We start from the raw sequence: 19140 nt of genomic DNA on the forward strand, positions 1-19140 counted from the left end.
AGCTTTGGTCCTCTACTGTAGTTACTTTTTAAAAGCATTTCATGACAATAAAATGGGCTATTCGAGTCTTTAAAAGCAATTGAAACATGAAGTGTTCCGGAAGATCCCAGCTGTGCTTGATCCTGGTTTGCTGCAGGCCTGTTCTATGTACTGTACCACTCAGACTCCTGCCAGTAACCCAGCTGCGGAAAAAAAGTGCACTCAGGAAAAGAAAATCTTCAGTGTTCGTATCTGTCGTCTGTGAACAGTGCCTTGAAATAGTGTTCACTGTGCCTGTGCCTTTACAGGTGAAGTGAGTCTTTGAGTGTTTTCCTTTGACTAATTGATGAACAAATGTCAATATGACCTCTCCCTTGAGTCCTGGTAGAATTCCATTTCATGCCTTTATACAAACCTTAAGCAAGTGCTTTAAGCACGTGAATAGTATAATGGATTTTTTTTTTTATTACAACTGGAACTGGTATAGCTGGTATTTTTATCTTTTTTTCCTTTTTTTTTAAAAAAAAGTTGCATATTTCTATGAATAGAAACAGGAGAGAATTACCACAGCCTTCTCAGATTCAGATGTTTCAGGAATCAGACAAATAACCTGCTATTGAATTTAAGCATGAAATGTGGGGCAGTTTTATTCTTTGAGATGCCTAATTCTGTCACTGAGGAGTGATGCCTATAGCACAAGCAACTATAAAGAAAATATTAGAATTAATTAATATAACTTTTCTCACGAAGCTGAGAAAATAGAGATTTTTCCAACTTCTTTGTGAAATGGTATTTCATGCTCCCTTATATCTAAGTAGGTTTTCCTTCCACAGAGCCCATGCTTTCTATCTCTGGTCAGCTCAGAGACAAACCATTAACTCATGTCTTTCCAAGTTTAATACTGTCCCTAAAGATAATGTGAATTTTTTTCTTTACGATTTTCAATAAATCAGTAAAATGAATGCAGCATTCCTTATAGTTCATACTCTTTTCAGTGGGGTGTCTGTTAGCTGAGTCAAGAAACACATGAAAAAAACACGATCAGGTTCTCTCAGGATTAATCTACAAAGCCATTCTTGACCCCTTTCAGGAAGCTGTTCTATGACAACTGAAATGACATAGGATTGGGGTGGGAATTTGTATCAAGCAATCACCAGGTTCTTTGCAGGCTTTCTACTGGTTTCATGTTCTCCGCTCTCTTCATAAAGTTGTCATTTCTCACGAGATTATGCTTGGTATTGTCTCATGCTCTCCAGCTTTTCTTTGTAATGTTCACTTCAGCTGCCAAGGGATACTTGCTTAGATATCTATACATTTCAAGGTAACAAAACTCTTAAATGTCAACAAGTGATTTCCCACATCCTGTACAGTATCATAGCAGTCTGTTCTAATTGTGCTTCCCTTCTTCCCCCATTCTCCCCAATGCTTCTCTCGCCAAGGTTCATTACATCTGATGCTGTATTCTCTTCAGCATGGGGGGAATTTTTGCAAGAAGGGAAGGTCCATTTGAGTTTTATCTCTGTTCCTTGATTTTGATCATATTTTGATACTACTTAATTCTTGGGTTCATAAAAGCCAGATCATGCAATTTTGCAGGATACATTTAAATACCTTTGTAAAAGCTAAATTCTCTAAGGATTAATCCAGCTGCAAATGCCACTTGGAATAGAATATGACAAATACCATATTTTCTAGTAATGTAACTCTATACTACAATAAAATAGATGCCCATCTGTTCATATTTTACTTAAGCATTCAGAAGTTTGATTAGTATTGATTAGCTCAGCTGATTATTATATAAAGTCTTTCTTAAGGGCTCCAAATATGAAGTCTTTAGATTGTCTGAGTAATGTAAATATACTATTGATATATTTATATTTATATGGTGCCAAGATTGCTTCCCTACTTATGCCTTCATCAGAAGTCACGTTGGTAGTAAGCATTATTATGCTAAGTTGACTGTAAGAGTCAGCCTTCTTAGAAGAGTTGATTGAGAAAGGAGAGCCAATAGCTGCCTTAGCCAAACTGCTTCAAATTTTAAAATGTTCATCAGAGCAGGCCTGGTCTACTCAGCAAAATTCAGACACCGACTGAAGCAGGCTTATGATTTACCTTTGATAATATTGTCTGCTTTTTTGTTCATTAACATAGCTTTCCTTTAGTTCTTTTCTCTCCTGATGTCACTGTGGCAAACATTTATCTTCATGTGCGTGCCAAATCTATTCAAGCTTTCAAGAAGATTGCCATTCCCAGTATTTAATACTGGCATCTACTATGAACCAATGTTTTCTGAAAATGAAGGATATTTTACTTTTTGCCTGTATTTAGAATTAATTTAATTAACATAGAATATTAGGTTATTCTTCTGTATTTATGATCGTTTAATATTTAGTGATTGGCTAAGTTTTATATGAATTACTGTTTTTAAAGGCAGTGAACTGTAATGGACTCAACTAAGCAAACATGACTAGAAATAATTGCTTTTTCTTATTAGTTGTTTCTGGATTTTTGTTTGTCAATGTGCAGCATATAACAGAACTCAGAAATACTTGAGTATTATAGTCAATAAAATTAATGCTATGATAGTTTTCTCAGGTAAGTAGTGTTCCCATTTCCAAGCTGGCATTTCCAGTACTACTGGAAAGTAGTAGAACTTTCAGAAAATGATCAGTTCAGTATGACAGTTTTGTCTCCACTTGTGAAAATTCAGGGATTTGGTGAAGAATTTCATCATGCTTGCCACATTTACCAATATAAGGATTTTTTTACAATAACTTTATTGAAAAAGTTGAATTCGCTGTTTCTGTAAAATTGCAATTTCAAAGAAAAAATGAGTGGAACTGTATATTTTGAAAATTTTCAAGACTTAGAAAATAATAAAGCTTCAGCATTCTGCTCTTTTTTTGTATTTACATGTTTAGCGTCTCTCTTCCATGTGTTGTAATTCTGCGTGTTTGGTTTAATGCTGTCCTTTAGATCACTGTGTTCCGTATGGGGTCTGAAGGGCAACAGGACATTGAGATGTCTATCTTAACTGCTCTCCTCAAAGGTGGGTTTTGTAAGGAAGGATGCACAATTTGATCCCCTAAAGACAGTCCTATACACTGCCTGAGGTTCACTCTTAATATTGAAGTCTGATTTATTTGCTTGGGCTCAAAGTACTAACTTGAAAATCCTTGACTTAAAATTCAGATTAGCTCAAAGTATAAAGTCTAGATAGAAATTTTTGTGTGGCTTCCCTCACCTGAAGGCCTGGAATGGGAATGCTGCAACAGCTGTATTGATATTTCAACACATCTTATTGCAATTCTGGCATAGATTAATAAAGCTAGAAGAAATGGTGGGAAGATTAAAAGACAGTGTGGATTTTTTCAGATCTCAGATTGTGCTCTTTAAGCCTTAGGGCAAATTTAGGATTAGCTCCCAATTTATTTTGAGCCTGTTATGTTTGCAGAAACATCATCTGTTTTCTGTCTGCATATTTATAGTAGTTGATAACAGTCTCAATATGGGAACACTGCTGTCCCTAATGCTAAGTAAAAGATAAAAGAGAGGAATTATTTTACTCATATATACAGCATCAGCCAGTGGAGCTGAGAGGAGGAGTCTATTAGAAGAGTTTAATGTCTATCTTTAGCAACAAAATATAAAGTCAAAATGGGAGCTGTAAGGGAAACAGGGAGATGGTCTGGTTAATCCTTTTGAAATTAGGATTATGGGGTCAAATGGAAGATGTTATAAATTGGTTTGATGCATCTACTACTTTCTAGTAGAATCATTCTTACGGTAGTAGGCTACGGAGTCAGGCCTGTCGTTTTCTAATTCTTGGGGAAGTGAATTGCAGAATGTTATCCAACCTAGTTTCATTGTGCATGAAATACCAAATATTGGTGTGTGTTTCTCTTTAGGTACCAATGCATCTGCTCCAGACCAGCTTAGCTTGGCTTTGGCCTGGAATCGTGTTGACATTGCACGCAGCCAAATCTTCGTCTTCGGACACCACTGGCCAGTAAGACAAAGTTTTCCTCACCATATTATTTATCATAAAATCATAGAATCATTTAGGTTGGAAAAGACCTCTAAGATCATCAAGTCCAACCATTAACCTTATTTGCTAACAATTGAAAATAAGTGGCCACATATTCACTCCCTGGATTTTATTGGCAGGAAGAAGAGTATTGAATTCTGGTTTATGACAAGCTGATGCTGATGTAAGATATCTCATTCATTCAGAATCACCTGTTTGTTTTGAAACTTACTTGCATTGCCACTTGAATAAAATAGAAATAATTTAAACTCTGTGAAAAAAAGAAATTACAATTTCCTAACAAGCAGAAGAATAACCTTAAGCTAGATTCCATGTGAGATTTGAAAGAAAAGAAAAAAAAAAAGCATTTTCTGGACTTCAGACTGTCTCAACGATATGTGCTAGCAGTTTAACGTTAGAGTCCCCAACTAACTGTTAGAGTATGCAGCAAAGCTGAAATTCATGGAGCTGCTTAGAAGGAATTGTGTGTCTCACTTCATTAACAGCTGTGAAAATCTCAATTTGGATTAATGCTGATGACCAAACGAAATCATTGCTGAAAACAGGCCTCTGGTAGGCAGTGCTGTGCCAAATGAACTAAGAAGCAGATCCTTAGTAAAACTTTAGGTCGTGAAATGGAATTTTCTCTCTCAAAATATTAGAACTGGTGCTGCACTGGTTGAAGTCAATGGTGAAATCAGTGCAGTGCCTTTGTTTATTGGTGTAACTAAAATTCTCTATTCAAGCCACTTTTATGTTGCACTGTATTGATGCTTTTACTCTACTGCTTGAACCATCTTTTATTGAATTACTATAAAGTGTCATGAGGAAACTAGCATGAAAGAGAGAGACAGAGTGAAGTACAAGGTGGTTTGTTTGTTAATTAGATGTTTTTCCGGAAACTATACAATAAAATGGTTCTCAAAGGAACGCTATTCATGTGGATGCTATATATAATGTTGACATTTATTTAATTTAGAAGCCTGTATCATTAAAGTTCTAACTGTACATGCTGTTTTATTCCTTTACTTATGGTAATGTGTTGTTTCTAGTGTTCAAGGTTCATTAAAATGCTTATTTTAGAAGAGAAGATTTAATGATTCTAAATATTATAAAGTGTTATTACTATAAAACATTTTTTGGAGGGAATGTCCCAATCTCCCAATTATTGCAATTTAGATTCAGAAATACCGTCTAGGAACTGAATCCAGTTATTGTTTGTCCTATTTCATAATCATACTGTGCAACAATTTGTGGAAACTGTTAGCCAATTTTGATGCATTGTAATTTCTAATTCATGAAGATTGCTTTCAGTCATGAAGATTCAGCTTTCGTATGCTGTGAGGTGGCAGATGCAATTTTATCCATGCTCACAAATGGTTTCATGGTAGCCAGGCAGAGAAGATTTTTTAAGATGAACAAAAACACAGGAAACAAGCCTTGTTAAAAAGCAACAGCAACAAAAAAATAGGCTTTGTTTTCTAGTTTTCTCTGCACAGCACAGATGTTTTACTCTGGTTTTCATGTACATGGAGGTTATGTGACCTAAGCATTAGCTGGAGCAATTTAAGCCTCCAAGTCACAGACAAGTAGTGTCAAAATACTTGCACGTGTCCCTCCCTGTCTTGGGTAGGTAGGTTAGAAAGAGGAAGGCATTAGCAGAGAGTAGATACGTCTGAAAAGGCATAAGCATAAATATTGTTTGCAGAACATAAATTAACTAGTTAGGGACTTTCTTTCATCCCCTTTTCAGCCTCTGCAGTATGGATACTTTCTGGCATTATGCAACATCTTTGTTGTCTTTCTATCCAGCTCTTACTCTGCTTGCTGCTATTTATTTCAAAAACTAAAACTTTACACGAGAGCAAAGAAGCCGAAGCGTCCCCTGATTGAGTACTGTCTATTCCCAGTCCCCTCACATTGATTTTGTTTTGAGAGAGAAATCTTCTATGTTAGATCCCACCACAGGCTATCTACTTCACTACTTTGACTTGCAGTGTTATTCACTGCATTAGAGATAATAGTTTTTAATAAAAAAGGTAAAGCAAAAAGTTCTTTGTAGTTAAGGAAATAATTTTAAGTTGACTGCATAGGAAAAAGAGGTGACTGGCAAGCGAGTTCAATAGGAGTGTATTCAGTGACATAATCACTGTACGATCAATTAGATTTCTAATAATTGTGCATTATTAAATACAGCCTTTAGGAAGCCTTACAGCTACTGAGGGTACAGCCCCTGAGAAGGAAAAGAAATCTCCAGCAGCTCAGACTAAAGCAGCCAGGGGGAAAGGAAAAGGGAAGAAAAAAGGAGGAAAAGCAAAAGAAGAGCCAGAAGAAGAAACAGATCCAAGAAAGCTTGAACTCCTGAACTGGGTGAGGTGAAAGTATTTGTATTAAAACTGTTCAAGAGTTGTTTTTTTTTTTTTTTACCTCTTTGTATGCCTTTCTATTATTGTATGCAGGTGGGACTTACCCTTTTGTAAAACTGTATGAGAGACTGAATAATCCAAACTACCAGTTTTTAAAGTGCTTAAGCCATTCTCAGGAACAAAGAGAGAGGGCAAAGAAACATTTTTATTCTACAGAACACTCATTTGCACGTTTCTGTAGGATTAGCAATAAAATTGTGCAGGGGTGCTGTTCAGTCTTGGAGACGGGAACATTTCTCATCCAGTGTGCACTACATGCAGCCACACCGCAACAGTACAAGTCAGTGCCTGTCTGCTGAATCTTCTTCCCTGCACTTGTCAGAAGGAAATGAGGACATAAGTGAACATCTTCATCCTCCTTTGTATATATTATTTATCAAATGAAGGCAGCTTAAGCATTGACTTTTCTAAGTGCTTCATTTTCCATTTGCAGTAGGTTAAAGCGTTTTGTTGTCTAAATTCAAGTTCATGTGTCTAAAGGATTGCTGCTCAAGGGCTTTTCCCCTCTCCCAGTGGGTTCTAAGCCTTTAGACCATACTAAGGGAAGATCCATTAGACTTTCTGACCATTTTCCAAAGCCAAAAGTTGAGTTGCTGAAGGAAAAGGAAATACTTCTTCCTGAATGATTTGAGCCTCTCAGGCATTATATGTTGCCTTTTCTCTGTGAGTGACAGTGAGCAGATGATACATAAGTGAGTTACCAGGTAAATTATGTCAACCTCTTATTAAATGTATATAGTATCATTTTATTTTTTTATTTTAACTTCTTCCTACCATGTTAAGCAATTAAATCTGTCTTTCCCATAACATATCCAGTATGGCAAGCCTGGTTTAGATAAAAATACTAAATTAGATGACTGGAAAGCTATAGTCTTTGGTTAGTCTAAAGGTTTATTTCACTATAGTCTATAATCTAGTCTATAGTCTATAGACCGTATAGTCTAAAGGTTTGTTTCACTGCTCTCTTGTCTCTCAAAAAGTCACCTATAAGCTATACCATCTGTATTGACTTGCACAAGGGTAAAATGTCATTTTCTAAATTCCTTCTCACTTAGAGATTAATCGGTGTATTTGGGAACTTGGGGATCTCCTAAGTAATGAAAATGTTTGTGGTTGTTGGCCAACCACATCATCTGTGCTTGTGTAGTCACATGTTCTCCATTCTGCAATTCAGGTAAATTCTCTGGAGCAGGCTATGCTGGATGCACTGGTTCTGGATCGAGTGGACTTCGTGAAACTTCTCATTGAGAATGGAGTTAACATGCAACACTTCCTCACTATTCCTCGACTGGAAGAACTTTATAATACTGTGAGTGAGCAGAAGTAACAAAATGCCATGTGATATCTTTGCTACTGTATAGGGATGTCCTTTTTCCTCTTCTCCTTCTGATATATGCTTCAAAAATTGGTCTCTAAAAAGCTGAGCCGCAGCAATACAGAGAAGTTGGATAGCAGTAGAGGGAGCCATTGCTATTACACAGTGTCCTGATGTTTCCCTACATATGCACATTCCTGATGACTGAGCTTGTAGCAGCTTTTAGAAGCTGTTATACTTTGTTATGTAATGACGTGTTTAAAATGCATGTTAAGAACATTTAAAGAACCAATAAGTCAGTATCATTTTTCTTTGTGGCCCAGAAAAACAAAACGTTTTTCCCCAAACTGTAGGACATCCTGCTTCTTTATTTATATTCTCCCCTGCCCAAACCACAGCAAATTCTTCAAGAACATGACTACTTCTAGAGTGTTTTCTCGCTGTCGTTTAAGTGGCAGGTAGTCCAGGGCAGCAGTCATACAACATATAACTTAAGTCTAGTCCTCTAATCCTTTATGGCTCCTGCTGGAAAGCATAAGTTCAGACAGTACCAAAAACTGCTGTGACTTGAATCAAGATCATTGAACTACTGCGTAAAGCATTGTAAGAAAGGGACTATACAACTCTTGATTAATACTGTGTTTGTCACTGTAGCCCAGTTCCTTCTTTTCACCCCTGTTAAATGTGATGGCACATACTTTCCTGAAGTTCTTCGTACAGGGCTATTTGTGTTTGTGAAAAATATGAATTATTGAAGCTCTAATGGACAGTGAGTAATTTTTGTTTCAGAGATTGGGCCCTCCAAATACGCTGCATTTGCTAGTTAGAGATGTGAAAAAGGTAAGCCTAACAGCTGCACTACGTTTGCATGATTACATTAACAATATGAGTCAACTGTAAAAGCAAGCACAGCATGGAGGAAAACAGACATTTAAAATTGAGATGGTAGCTGTTAAGGAAAGTCATATAATTTCTTGGGGCAAATAATGGTGTCAGTCTAATTTGGATATGGCTGTATTGCATTACTAGTAATTTAAAAACAATGGATAGGAAAGTATAGCTTCTAATATTGTATCATTTTCGATTTTGGTACTGTTTCTTCTCCACAAGAAGCTCCCAATGCAGTGTTACAAAGGAGGAGTGAAAGGAAAGGCTTGCTAAGTTTACTGGAAGCCCCACTTCCCAGAACATAATTTCTTCCCTTTTGTTTGTTTCCCTGTATGTTATTCAGTTACTTTTCTCCCAGGTAGTCCTTGGGAGAACATCTGTTCTAAGTGCTAGCAGTCCTAAATATGTTAATTGTTTCCATTACATATGAATTAGTTCATTAACAGGGTAATTATAAAATCTGTTGTTACATATTTACTGTCTTTGAGATTTTGGAGTTTTTATTCAGTAAAATGTAACTACAATGAATGGTCTTCCTTTTTGGAAGGAAAACTCCCATTTATCCTGGGGAGGCTTGAGTGTGGGAATTATGCAGTACTGGCTTAATGTGTAATTTGTAGTGATCTACTTCATAGTTTACTTTATCTCATTCAGTGTTTGTCTTTTTGAGTGTCACTAATGCTCTTCTGCATTCTGCTTTCTGTCTGTCTCTCCTCATTGCATTTTCATGGCTCGCTCATTCAGCGACAGTCTCGGGGATTCAGTTGGGTTAACATGGAGGTGATGTGTTTGCTTAGGTTATAGTTCTTTCATTGTAGCAGCTACTCAGTGGTCTTGTAGAAGCATTTAATGTTGTAGGATGTAGTTTGAGCAACTAAGTAAAGTTTTCAGCTCATGGTTCTAGGAGAATTAATACAACTATACAGTTCTTAAGTGTGATGGTGGAAATTATAGTCTTTTTCTTTGATTCTGGGCTACATATTAATCGAAATCATTCTGCATTGTAGTCAACTCTGTAGATAATATTACTTCAAAATACAAGTTTCTATAAAATACAGTGTGTACCTGATATTCACTATGAAAATAAGTGAGTCATGCTTTTATACTGGATTAATAATGATCAGTACAAAGTTATTTAAATTCACCAGTTTAACTCTTGCAAACAACTTGTGCTTATATGGACACTGACATGTTGTACAAGTAAATCACAAATGAAAATTTGTCCTCAACTATAAATACTGCCAGAAAAAAAAAAATCTGGCTCCCAAAATTTTCATGATGTGAATTGGTTATCACTAATTTTGTACAAATATTGAGAGGTTGAGACCAGTGGCTATAAATATTACCACTGTACCAGTATAAACATGAAACAATATATCTAGTCAGGCAATTTAATGTACATTATCTTTTCTTATCCCAAGTCCTTATTTTGTTTTGTTTTTTATTTTGCTTGTTTTTGGTAGGGAAATCTTCCACCAGATTATCATATCAGCCTAATAGATATTGGTCTTGTACTTGAATATCTCATGGGTGGAGCTTATCGCTGCAACTATACTCGAAAAAGTTTTCGGACTCTTTATAATAATTTATTTGGACCAAAAAGGGTAAGAATGAGTTAATTCTGGATGTGGCCATCATGCTGATGGTAAAAATAGGTAGTACTTTGTTCCTTTATCGTTGTGAAACGTTGCATGTCCAATGCTAAAGAAATGCTGTAAGACTGATGTTGAAACTCTGATAGTGAAGCTATATAAGGATCCTGTAACACATCCATGTTGAAGGATAGGAAGGCCCAAAAGGTGGTAAATACATTGACCTGAAGGTAAATTTCCTCTTATTTTAGTAGTTTACAATCCAAGGATTTCTATCTGTCCTGTCTGCATGTGTACTTATTCCTACTTTAAGCTGTAGCTTGACCTTTTAGCTTGAACTGTAAACTGTATAAAATAAACTTTCAGGTCTATTTGCCAAGTAATTAAATGAGTCCTCTAAGGAACTGCTCTGAGCATAAATCTTACCCTGCAGAAACCACTATAGTCTCAGTAAAGCATTTTGTAGTTATGGATCAATTTTGAGAATATCAAGCACAGGCCTTGCTTTGTTAAAAATTCTGTTCTGAGCAAGTAGAATAATTCTTTTTGTTACCTTACTTGTTTGTTTGGTTCAGGTTTGAAGATCAAGTGAAGCTTCCTAACGTAATTACAAAAAGCAATTGCTTCAGATGGTCAGAAGGCCACTCATACCCCAAGTAAACTATTCCGTAGCCAAGATATAGTGTATATATATATTGTGTAGTACTATCTGATGGAACTTACAAATAAACCTTTTACAGAAAATGTAAAGCAGAGATTTCATAATACAACAGAGGGAATATTTTTATGGGAAAATATGAGAGGTTTGAAGACCTGTTTTTTTTTTTTTTTTACTGTTTCCTGTCAGTTCATTACACTTTGCTTAGACTCATTTTTTTTTTTGTGAACATGAACATATTATGATTTTAATTCTCAAAGTAGTCAGTTATTGAATTATATTTAACTATTTTGTCTGAATCAAAAGATTTCACTTGGGTGCAGGATGGAAAACATTTTCTAATCCATTGCATTCCTGCAAATACAATTAAGTGGGAGATTAATTAATTGCACCATTATTGATACAATTATTTAGAAGAGTAATTCTAATGAAAATGTGTTTTTCCTTGGTATTTTTTGGTCTTTGAATTTTGCCTCCCATCTAACTAACTTTCTTTTCTATTTTAATATTCAGCCGAAAGCTCTTAAACTACTAGGGATGGAGGTAAGTTGGATTTATTGTAAAATACTGGTTTTAGCAGTGCATTTCTTGGTACAAATCTGCTCTTGCTCTTAGCTTTTTCACTATTATTGTGGCTTAAAGTAAATTGTAACTAGAGAGGATCTTGCGTTTTGCAAACAGCCTCTGAAATACTTCTGACTTTTTTATGGGTAGGGTCTTAAGAGCTGCTTAAAGCTTTGCATGGTAATCCACAGGCAGTTTTCAGCATTATTATGTAATAACACGTTTCATGCGGGAATGTACTGTAGATTAAATCATTCAGATGTGAACACCGATGATGTTGAAGAGAGAGTGTAGTCCAACAGTGCTGCTTATAGTCAAATCTCTTTAAACCATGAAGTAACAATTAAAGCACAAATGAGGTTTTATCATAGACAAAGCATTTAAGCGGATGGAGAAAACAAGGTGTTATGGCATGTTAAGTGCAGTCTTCCACTATAAAAGATCCTTGCTACCATTGATGACACCATGCTTTGTAAATATGAGATGGAACTGAACCAGAATTTCAGTCCAAAACCTGCCTCAATTACCTGTCAGTCTGCAGAAATTTTGAGTTGATCAGGATCAAGTCTGGGATGATGCCTAAATGCGCACCCTGTTCTGGAGGCAGTTGCTTTTGTTTCTGAAAAATGTATTTATACATAGCAGGAGAGCATTTACCTAAAGAGGCTAAGGACATTTCTCTATGACGTATGCCTTTATTAGTGCTGTGATAGTATTTGAACACTATATATGTACATTTTGCTAGTGTTATATTTGATGTGAACTCTACCCGCACACGAAAGCCTCTGTTTCCCCCAGCAGATAAGCAGCTTTCTTCTCCACAAAGAAAAGTTCAAGTTGAATTTAATTTCTGTGCTCAACTTCATATTTTCTGATGGATCAAAGCCAAAAGCTCAGCCACTCAGAGGTGCAGCCTTGTTTGATCAGTTTTGATCACATGTAGGTTACTTAATGCTTCTCCAAATGCAAATTTTGATTTTTCCTCTTTCAGTGGGAAGTGGTTTATGTGGCACAAACTGAAGTGTTCTCAGCACTTGATAGTGGGTGTAGCTCACTCCCTCTTTCTAAAAGAAAATGTTGAAATGAAAAATGAACTTTTCTTTTACTGAAGTGGTCAGTAATTTCATGCATCTCCAATTTTTATTTTCACTTCCAGTGTTAGCAGCTTTAAAACAAGAAGTTTAGGCTCCTTGGCACTTTCTTTCCTACCCAGGGTTTTGTTTTAATTTGCCTTTCAGAGCGTGAGGAGTACCTGATTTTTGTTCCTCCATTTGAGATTTTATGCTTTGTGCTTCAAAGATGCTCTACAATTTATTCATGTGCAATTTATTCATGCAGTTAAGGACCCCTAAATTTTCTGTAAGACACCAAGGTCACCACTCGCAGTTTTTAGAACCGCTGAAAGAGAAATGCATGCTTAATTGTTGAACTGAAGAGGGTTTTTTGGAAACCTGGGGTGTAAGGCTGGACCCTGAATTTGGGTTTAAGTTTATAATTGTCATAAAGTAGTGCTTTAGGCTGAGACCGCTTATATGAACAGAAATTGATTCTGTAGGATGGTAATTGCTTTTACTTGCAATCCTATTCTGAGATTGGAATCAAGGCCTACAATGGTGATAATCTCTGTCTACACCTATAAATGCAATGTTCTTCCTACATTATTTAAACCTTAATTTACCCAATCATGGCTTTTCTCCCTTCAGGATCCTGCTTCATTGTCAGTACTTCCCTTCAGTTACTTCCATGTTGGTTCCTGTAGTAATGGCCTATCCTCTCTATCCCTTTAAGAAACGGGATACTTAAACCTTCCGTTTGCCCAGCATACATAAGAGGAGATTGCTTATTCAAAGGTGAACACTCCCTTTAGTATCTTGCTGTTCTGAAGGACACTATCTGCCTGTCTTTTCTGTTTGCATGTTAACCACTCTCTCCACCTGTATGTCGATCTGCAGACTGCTTTGATATCTGTAAGATATGCAGCACTGTTCTTCCGGAATAGATATAGACATATCAAATAAAAACTTAGAGTGGAACGTTCACAGTGAATTCAGGTTTGCTAAAGCTCCATTTACACTGCAGTAGAATGTATTAAATATTAATTCACTGCAAATCAACTGGTGCAACTACACATGTGGTAGAGATCCACTTACAATGCAGTGCAAAGTGATGGCTTCAGAACAATAGGATTCTACTGTACTTATCCAAAATGGTGACTTGTAGTTAAGCATGCAAGAAATGGTTCTCTGAATAAAACATTAACGTGTGTGCTAGCCCAGTGCATGCTCTTTCACATGTTCTTCGTAGTTTTTTTTTTATCATTTGCTTCAGCAAAAAGAAAAAGAGAGTAATATATCCTCTCAATATGCGTCCTGTGCATGGTGCCATTGTCAGATTAGCTGTTAAAGATTGATAGGAAGAATTTCTCTTCTTTTCTTCTCAGGATGATGAGCCTCCCACAAAAGGAAAGAAGAAGAAGAAGAAAAAGGAGGAAGAGATCGATATTGATGTGGATGACCCAGAAGTCAGCCGCTTTCAGTATCCATTTCATGAACTTATGATATGGGCTGTGCTGATGAAACGGCAAAAGATGGCACTCTTCCTTTGGCAACGAGGAGAGGAAACCATGGCCAAGGCACTTGTTGCCTGTAAGCTTTACAAATCTATGGCCCATGAGTCTTCTGAGAGTGAACTAGTGGATGACATCTCTCAGGATCTGGACAACAACTCAAAGTTAGTAGACCTGGTGCAAAGTATGCCTCTACCTGATAAAAGGGGGTTGTTGGACCTGCTGAAAAGCTAGATTTTTAGTAGAGTACAGTTAATTTCTAGACTGTAGGTTCATTGAATGTGACTTGGAGCCTAGTTATCAACAGTAAACAAGCCAAAATTTGTTCTGAGAGTCCGAAGGCAGTGCTAGCAAGGAGAAGACTTGCATTTTTTCTGATGGCACACATTCTTTCTTCAGCTTCTTTCTCTGTAAATCAGCTAGTTTTTTTTCACAATGTTATTTTCAAGATATGATCGCATAAATTAAGGGGTATCTGATGATATAGTTAAACTGGTCTAAAGATGTTATTGGTATAAGCTTATACCAATAGTCTGCAGACACTAAAAATTTAATTGGAATTTTTGTAGACTGTCCCAAATCAAGTTCGAGACTCGGTTGTTCTTGTCTTTGTGTATGGGAAGATGTAACCCTATATGAATAGAATGAAAATCCCAAATGCAAGCAAATGCTGATTGCTAAATCAAACTTCACTAGACATACCTTGCATCTTCCAGAGATTTTGGCCAGCTGGCAGTTGAGCTCTTGGATCAGTCCTACAAACATGATGAGCAGATTGCCATGAAACTACTGACCTATGAACTGAAAAATTGGAGTAATTCTACCTGCCTGAAACTGGCTGTGGCAGCTAAACACAGGGACTTCATTGCTCACACATGCAGTCAGATGCTTTTAACAGATATGTGGATGGGGCGACTACGTATGCGGAAAAACCCAGGACTTAAGGTATTTCTGTTCTGCATTTACTTTCAAAGATATGGTTGCAAATAATACTACATTATATATAGTGTATACACAGAACAAATTAGATTACTAATTAAAGATGGTTTCAGAACATACCTGTTTGGAATATCCTATTTTTTGTTTCTAAACTCAGGAAGTCTAAGGAACATTATCCCGTGACAAAGGAAAATGACATGACAGTGACCTATAGAAGGCTTAATGTGGTTGGAACCTGAGAGCAAAGTTGTGGCTTTCAATAAATATTGAGATCTGTTCATCTAAAACATGAATCCCAAATTAAAAATTAGTTGGATAAAAGCAAAAAGATCTCTAGGGGGCCACACAATGAAGACGGAGAGAAAAGGAACCAGACTTGAACAGATTCTTATTAGTGTTGTACCAGAAGACACAGAGTCAAGATTGAAATCTGTGCAATTGTATTGTGTGAAATCATGTGATCTTTTTTCCTTTCTTCTACGATTTGATGATTGTATCCTTTGTACTGATTTTTATATTTCCTGATTATTGGGTTTGGGAAAAAAAAAAAAAGTAGTAATGTGAGGAAGCTGCCACAAAGAGAAACATGAGTGAGCCAATATTAAGGAAATAGAGCAGTGTTTGTGTTGGTTTTTTTTGTGCATTTTTAGGTGAATATAATCTTTTCTTCATGATATAATGCAGATGCTGTCCTCCACTTGAAGGCCCATCATGATGATGTCGTCTTCAGTCTCACCTCCTTATTTTCTTAATCCCCCCCTGTCAGAGTGCCTTGCCACCCTTCCCAGGTCATGCTCCTGAGGTCACTCACACGCATGTTGCACTCCCTCTGTCATTTTCAACTTCTTTCCACTTTCCCCCATCTGCCACTTAAAGCCATTTAAAATCTTCAGGTCTGTGTCTGCCTTTCAGTTTTCATCATGGTGATTTCTAAATCTGTTCTTTGATTTCCCTTCTTTTCTCCAAAGCATTAATCAACCTGCTAATGTTCTAATTTTGTTACCTGCATTCCTCTCTTCTTTTACTCTTTTTCTGCACTTTGGCAACTCATGCCTGTGTTTCCGTATCTCTGCATTCTCGTACAGTAAAAGAATTCTCCAGGTACTATCTACAAAATTTCCTTTACCTTTCACAAGTTTTTTAACTACTAAAAACTAATTACAGTGGTTGAATAAAGTAACTATAAAGTTCAATAAGAAATCTAAAGCCCTCCTCCCGCTGCTACCATATCATTCCATGGAATTTCTCTGCTCAACTCTAATTCTGAAGCACAGATATTTTTTTTTACATGCTGTATATTCATAGAGATGGAAAGTGTTCCAGTGTCGTCATTTCATACAATAGCTTATTGACAATATTTAAGTGCTACACATTTATTACTTTTGTAGGCCTAAGGATAGCAGAGCATCTTGAATACTATGCAAAAGAAAAGATTTTTTATGGGATTAGCCTTTTTTATGAAAACTATTAGTTTAAACAAGTATTGCAGTCTGAGTTGAATTCTTTCTTGTTGTTGTACAGGTTATAATGGGGATTCTCTTCCCTCCTACCATCCTTTTCCTAGAGTTTCGCAGTTACGATGATTATTCTTACCAGACATCAAGAGAAAATGAAGAAGGCAAAGAAAAAGAGGACGAAAATGTGGTCAGTACTGGAGCTTATCAGGAAGTTCTAAGAGTGCTCAGTATTCTAAGTTCTCTGTGCTGTAGGTCACTGAGGTTAAAATCACAACTGCCTCTGTGAAGAATCAGTGAAGGGTTTTGGAAGTATATAGGCTGTATTCTCAGGGCATGTAAATTATCTGTATAGTTGTATAGATTTACTATAGCTGAGAGATTTTGTATTTTAAGAAAAGACAACTGGAGGTCTGTTGCTCAGAGGAGGAGTTTTGAAGCTAACAGTTGGCTGGGATTATAAATGAGAAAAGCTACTATTTTTAATGTATCAGTGAAAACTGACAACCTCATTTTTTTCAGGATGCAAATGTGGATACAGGCTCCCGAAAAGGAGATGAAGAGAATGGAAATAAAAAGCAGAACAGCCTTCCAATTGGAACAAAGATCTATGAGTTCTATAATGCACCTATTGTCAAATTTTGGTTCTACACAGTAAGTCATGGTGATTAAGCTGACAGTGATCGTTTTTCTCATGCCTATGAAACTTAAAGGATTGCAATGTAAAAATAATAACCACATAATATGTACGTAATAGTGATTTTCATGGAATCTGATGAGTAAAGCACTCTTTTTATTCAGAGAAAAATGCTTAGACAGTGAAACAGAATGAGTAACTGTAGCTTATGCTGTCACCCTCTAAAGCTCCTACACACTTTGAAGGAGGCTCTGGCTAGCTAAACATAAGCCAGACCATGCGAGCTGCATAGTCCAGTCACTCAGTCCACGCTAGACTGGATTCCCTTGCTTTTTAAAGCCCTCTGGATCCTGTTCTGCTTTGAAATGCACTTTAATACCCAACAAGAAATGCTGCAGTATGAGTGCTTGCCATTCACTGTGTCAAGTTAGGCTCAGGTGAGTGCAACCTCAACAGAAGCACAGGTCCCTAAGACTTAATAGATGCTTTTTTCCTTTTTAAATAATTAAAAGCAATCTAAACTACAACCATCTCATTTTCTCTTTAGTGCATCAAGAATTGTCTGGTGCCAAACTCTAATAAAACAGAAAGAAATATTCATCCTGCTGCTGATGAATTTCATGTGTGCCCTGCATGAAAGATACTGGTTTCTTTTTTATTCTAAGTTAGGACTTCTGATATCTAGTATGCTATAATATTATGTAGGTTTTTAGTTTCAGCGCATCATCCCAAAGCACTACACTGATCTTTCTGCTGCCTGTAATAATAATTTAAAAGGAAAATTCCCATTTAATTTCAAATATAAGTATTCAACATGGTTTCATAGTGTAAAGGAATTACACTGTTGTAGATTTAAAAAGCCACAGGCATAAAGGGCCTGATTTAAAATGCTTTGGCATTGTCCTGCTTATTTCAACAAATGAGATAATTCAGCTGTCTGGATCATATCCATCTGCTGGAGGCCCATGGCCTCTGCCACTGTGCGTGACAGCTCTGGTAGCAAGAGCATTGTAGCAAGCACACTTCCTTCACGAAAGATAAGCTTTTTCCTTGCACAAGTAAGTCTTCAGCACCTCAATCTGTCACACACAGCCTCAAAATATGTGTTCATATGTGTTAATATCAATGTCACAAAAGTCTATAAAGGATTTCCTTTTTGTAGATATCATACCTGGGTTACTTGATGCTATTTAATTATATCATCTTGGTGCGGATGGAACGGTGGCCGTCAGTCCAGGAATGGATTGTCATCTCTTACATTGTGACACTGGCTTTAGAGAAAGTAAGAGAGGTAAAGTCTGATGATACTAACATCACATAATCTTCAAAACAAAGCTCTTTTGTAGAGGTAATAATGGCATTGACTTATGCAGAATGTGAGAAGCCGTGCATGAGAGAAGATTGTCTTATCCACAGAGTCCCAAAATGCCAATCACTGGAGAGAGTTTCATTTATGACCCATTCCCATATCCTAAAACTTTCCCTTACTGGGTAAGTCTTCTGGTTTGAATGTTATTGATAAATTCCAACAACAACAACAAAGGCTTAATTAAGCCAAAATAGAAAGAAAGATTAAAAGAAAATGTTGCAGCTAGGCACTTAAAATATTGCTGCTTAAGACAAATTGTGCTGCCAATGGGAGGGGGTCCCAGCCACATATTAAATGTGAAAAGGTTGTTCTTTTTTCATGACAGTTACTTCAGAAATGTAGCTTGGCATTTCTCCTAATCATGTCTCTGTTAATTTTTTATTTTAGATTCTGATGTCAGAGCCAGGAAAGCTGAGCCAAAAAGTGAAAGTTTGGCTCCAGGAATACTGGAATATTACTGACCTGGTGGCTATTTCAGTATTTATGATAGGAGCAATTCTTCGCCTACAGAACCAGCCTTACATGGGTTATGGAAGAGTGATTTACTGTGTCGATATAATTTTCTGGTACATTAGAGTACTAGATATCTTTGGTGTGAACAAGTATCTGGGACCTTATGTCATGATGATTGGAAAGATGGTTAGTAAGTTATGTATTTCAGAACTTTGTAGGAAACAAAATTCAGTTCTGATTTTAAATAACAATCCTGAAGAAGTTTTTCCATCT

General features: G+C 36.6%; 1 protein-coding gene across 7 annotated transcripts in view; it reads left to right on the forward strand.

Moving 5' to 3' along the window:
• The window catches only part of TRPM1 (transient receptor potential cation channel subfamily M member 1), a 138089-nt gene that overhangs the window by 106456 nt on the left and 12493 nt on the right, over positions 1-19140 (forward strand). For 6 of the 7 annotated variants that reach the window (XM_048060046.2, XM_048060053.2, XM_048060054.2 and 3 more), the window contains 13 exons: positions 2956-3028; positions 3888-3988; positions 6203-6376; positions 7607-7741; positions 8537-8587; positions 10099-10239; positions 11399-11428; positions 13890-14179; positions 14732-14960; positions 16476-16598; positions 16931-17062; positions 18208-18336; positions 18802-19053. In XM_048060046.2, coding sequence (XP_047916003.2) covers positions 2956-3028; positions 3888-3988; positions 6203-6376; positions 7607-7741; positions 8537-8587; positions 10099-10239; positions 11399-11428; positions 13890-14179; positions 14732-14960; positions 16476-16598; positions 16931-17062; positions 18208-18336; positions 18802-19053 — 1860 coding nt within the window. The remainder of the gene's footprint in view (positions 1-2955; positions 3029-3887; positions 3989-6202; positions 6377-7606; positions 7742-8536; positions 8588-10098; positions 10240-11398; positions 11429-13889; positions 14180-14731; positions 14961-16475; positions 16599-16930; positions 17063-18207; positions 18337-18801; positions 19054-19140) is intronic. The other variant, XM_067003938.1, reaches the window with a different exon arrangement.

The sequence above is a fragment of the Anser cygnoides genome, chromosome 11 (assembly GCF_040182565.1).
Source record: "Anser cygnoides isolate HZ-2024a breed goose chromosome 11, Taihu_goose_T2T_genome, whole genome shotgun sequence".
NCBI classification, from domain to species: Eukaryota; Metazoa; Chordata; class Aves; order Anseriformes; family Anatidae; genus Anser; species Anser cygnoides.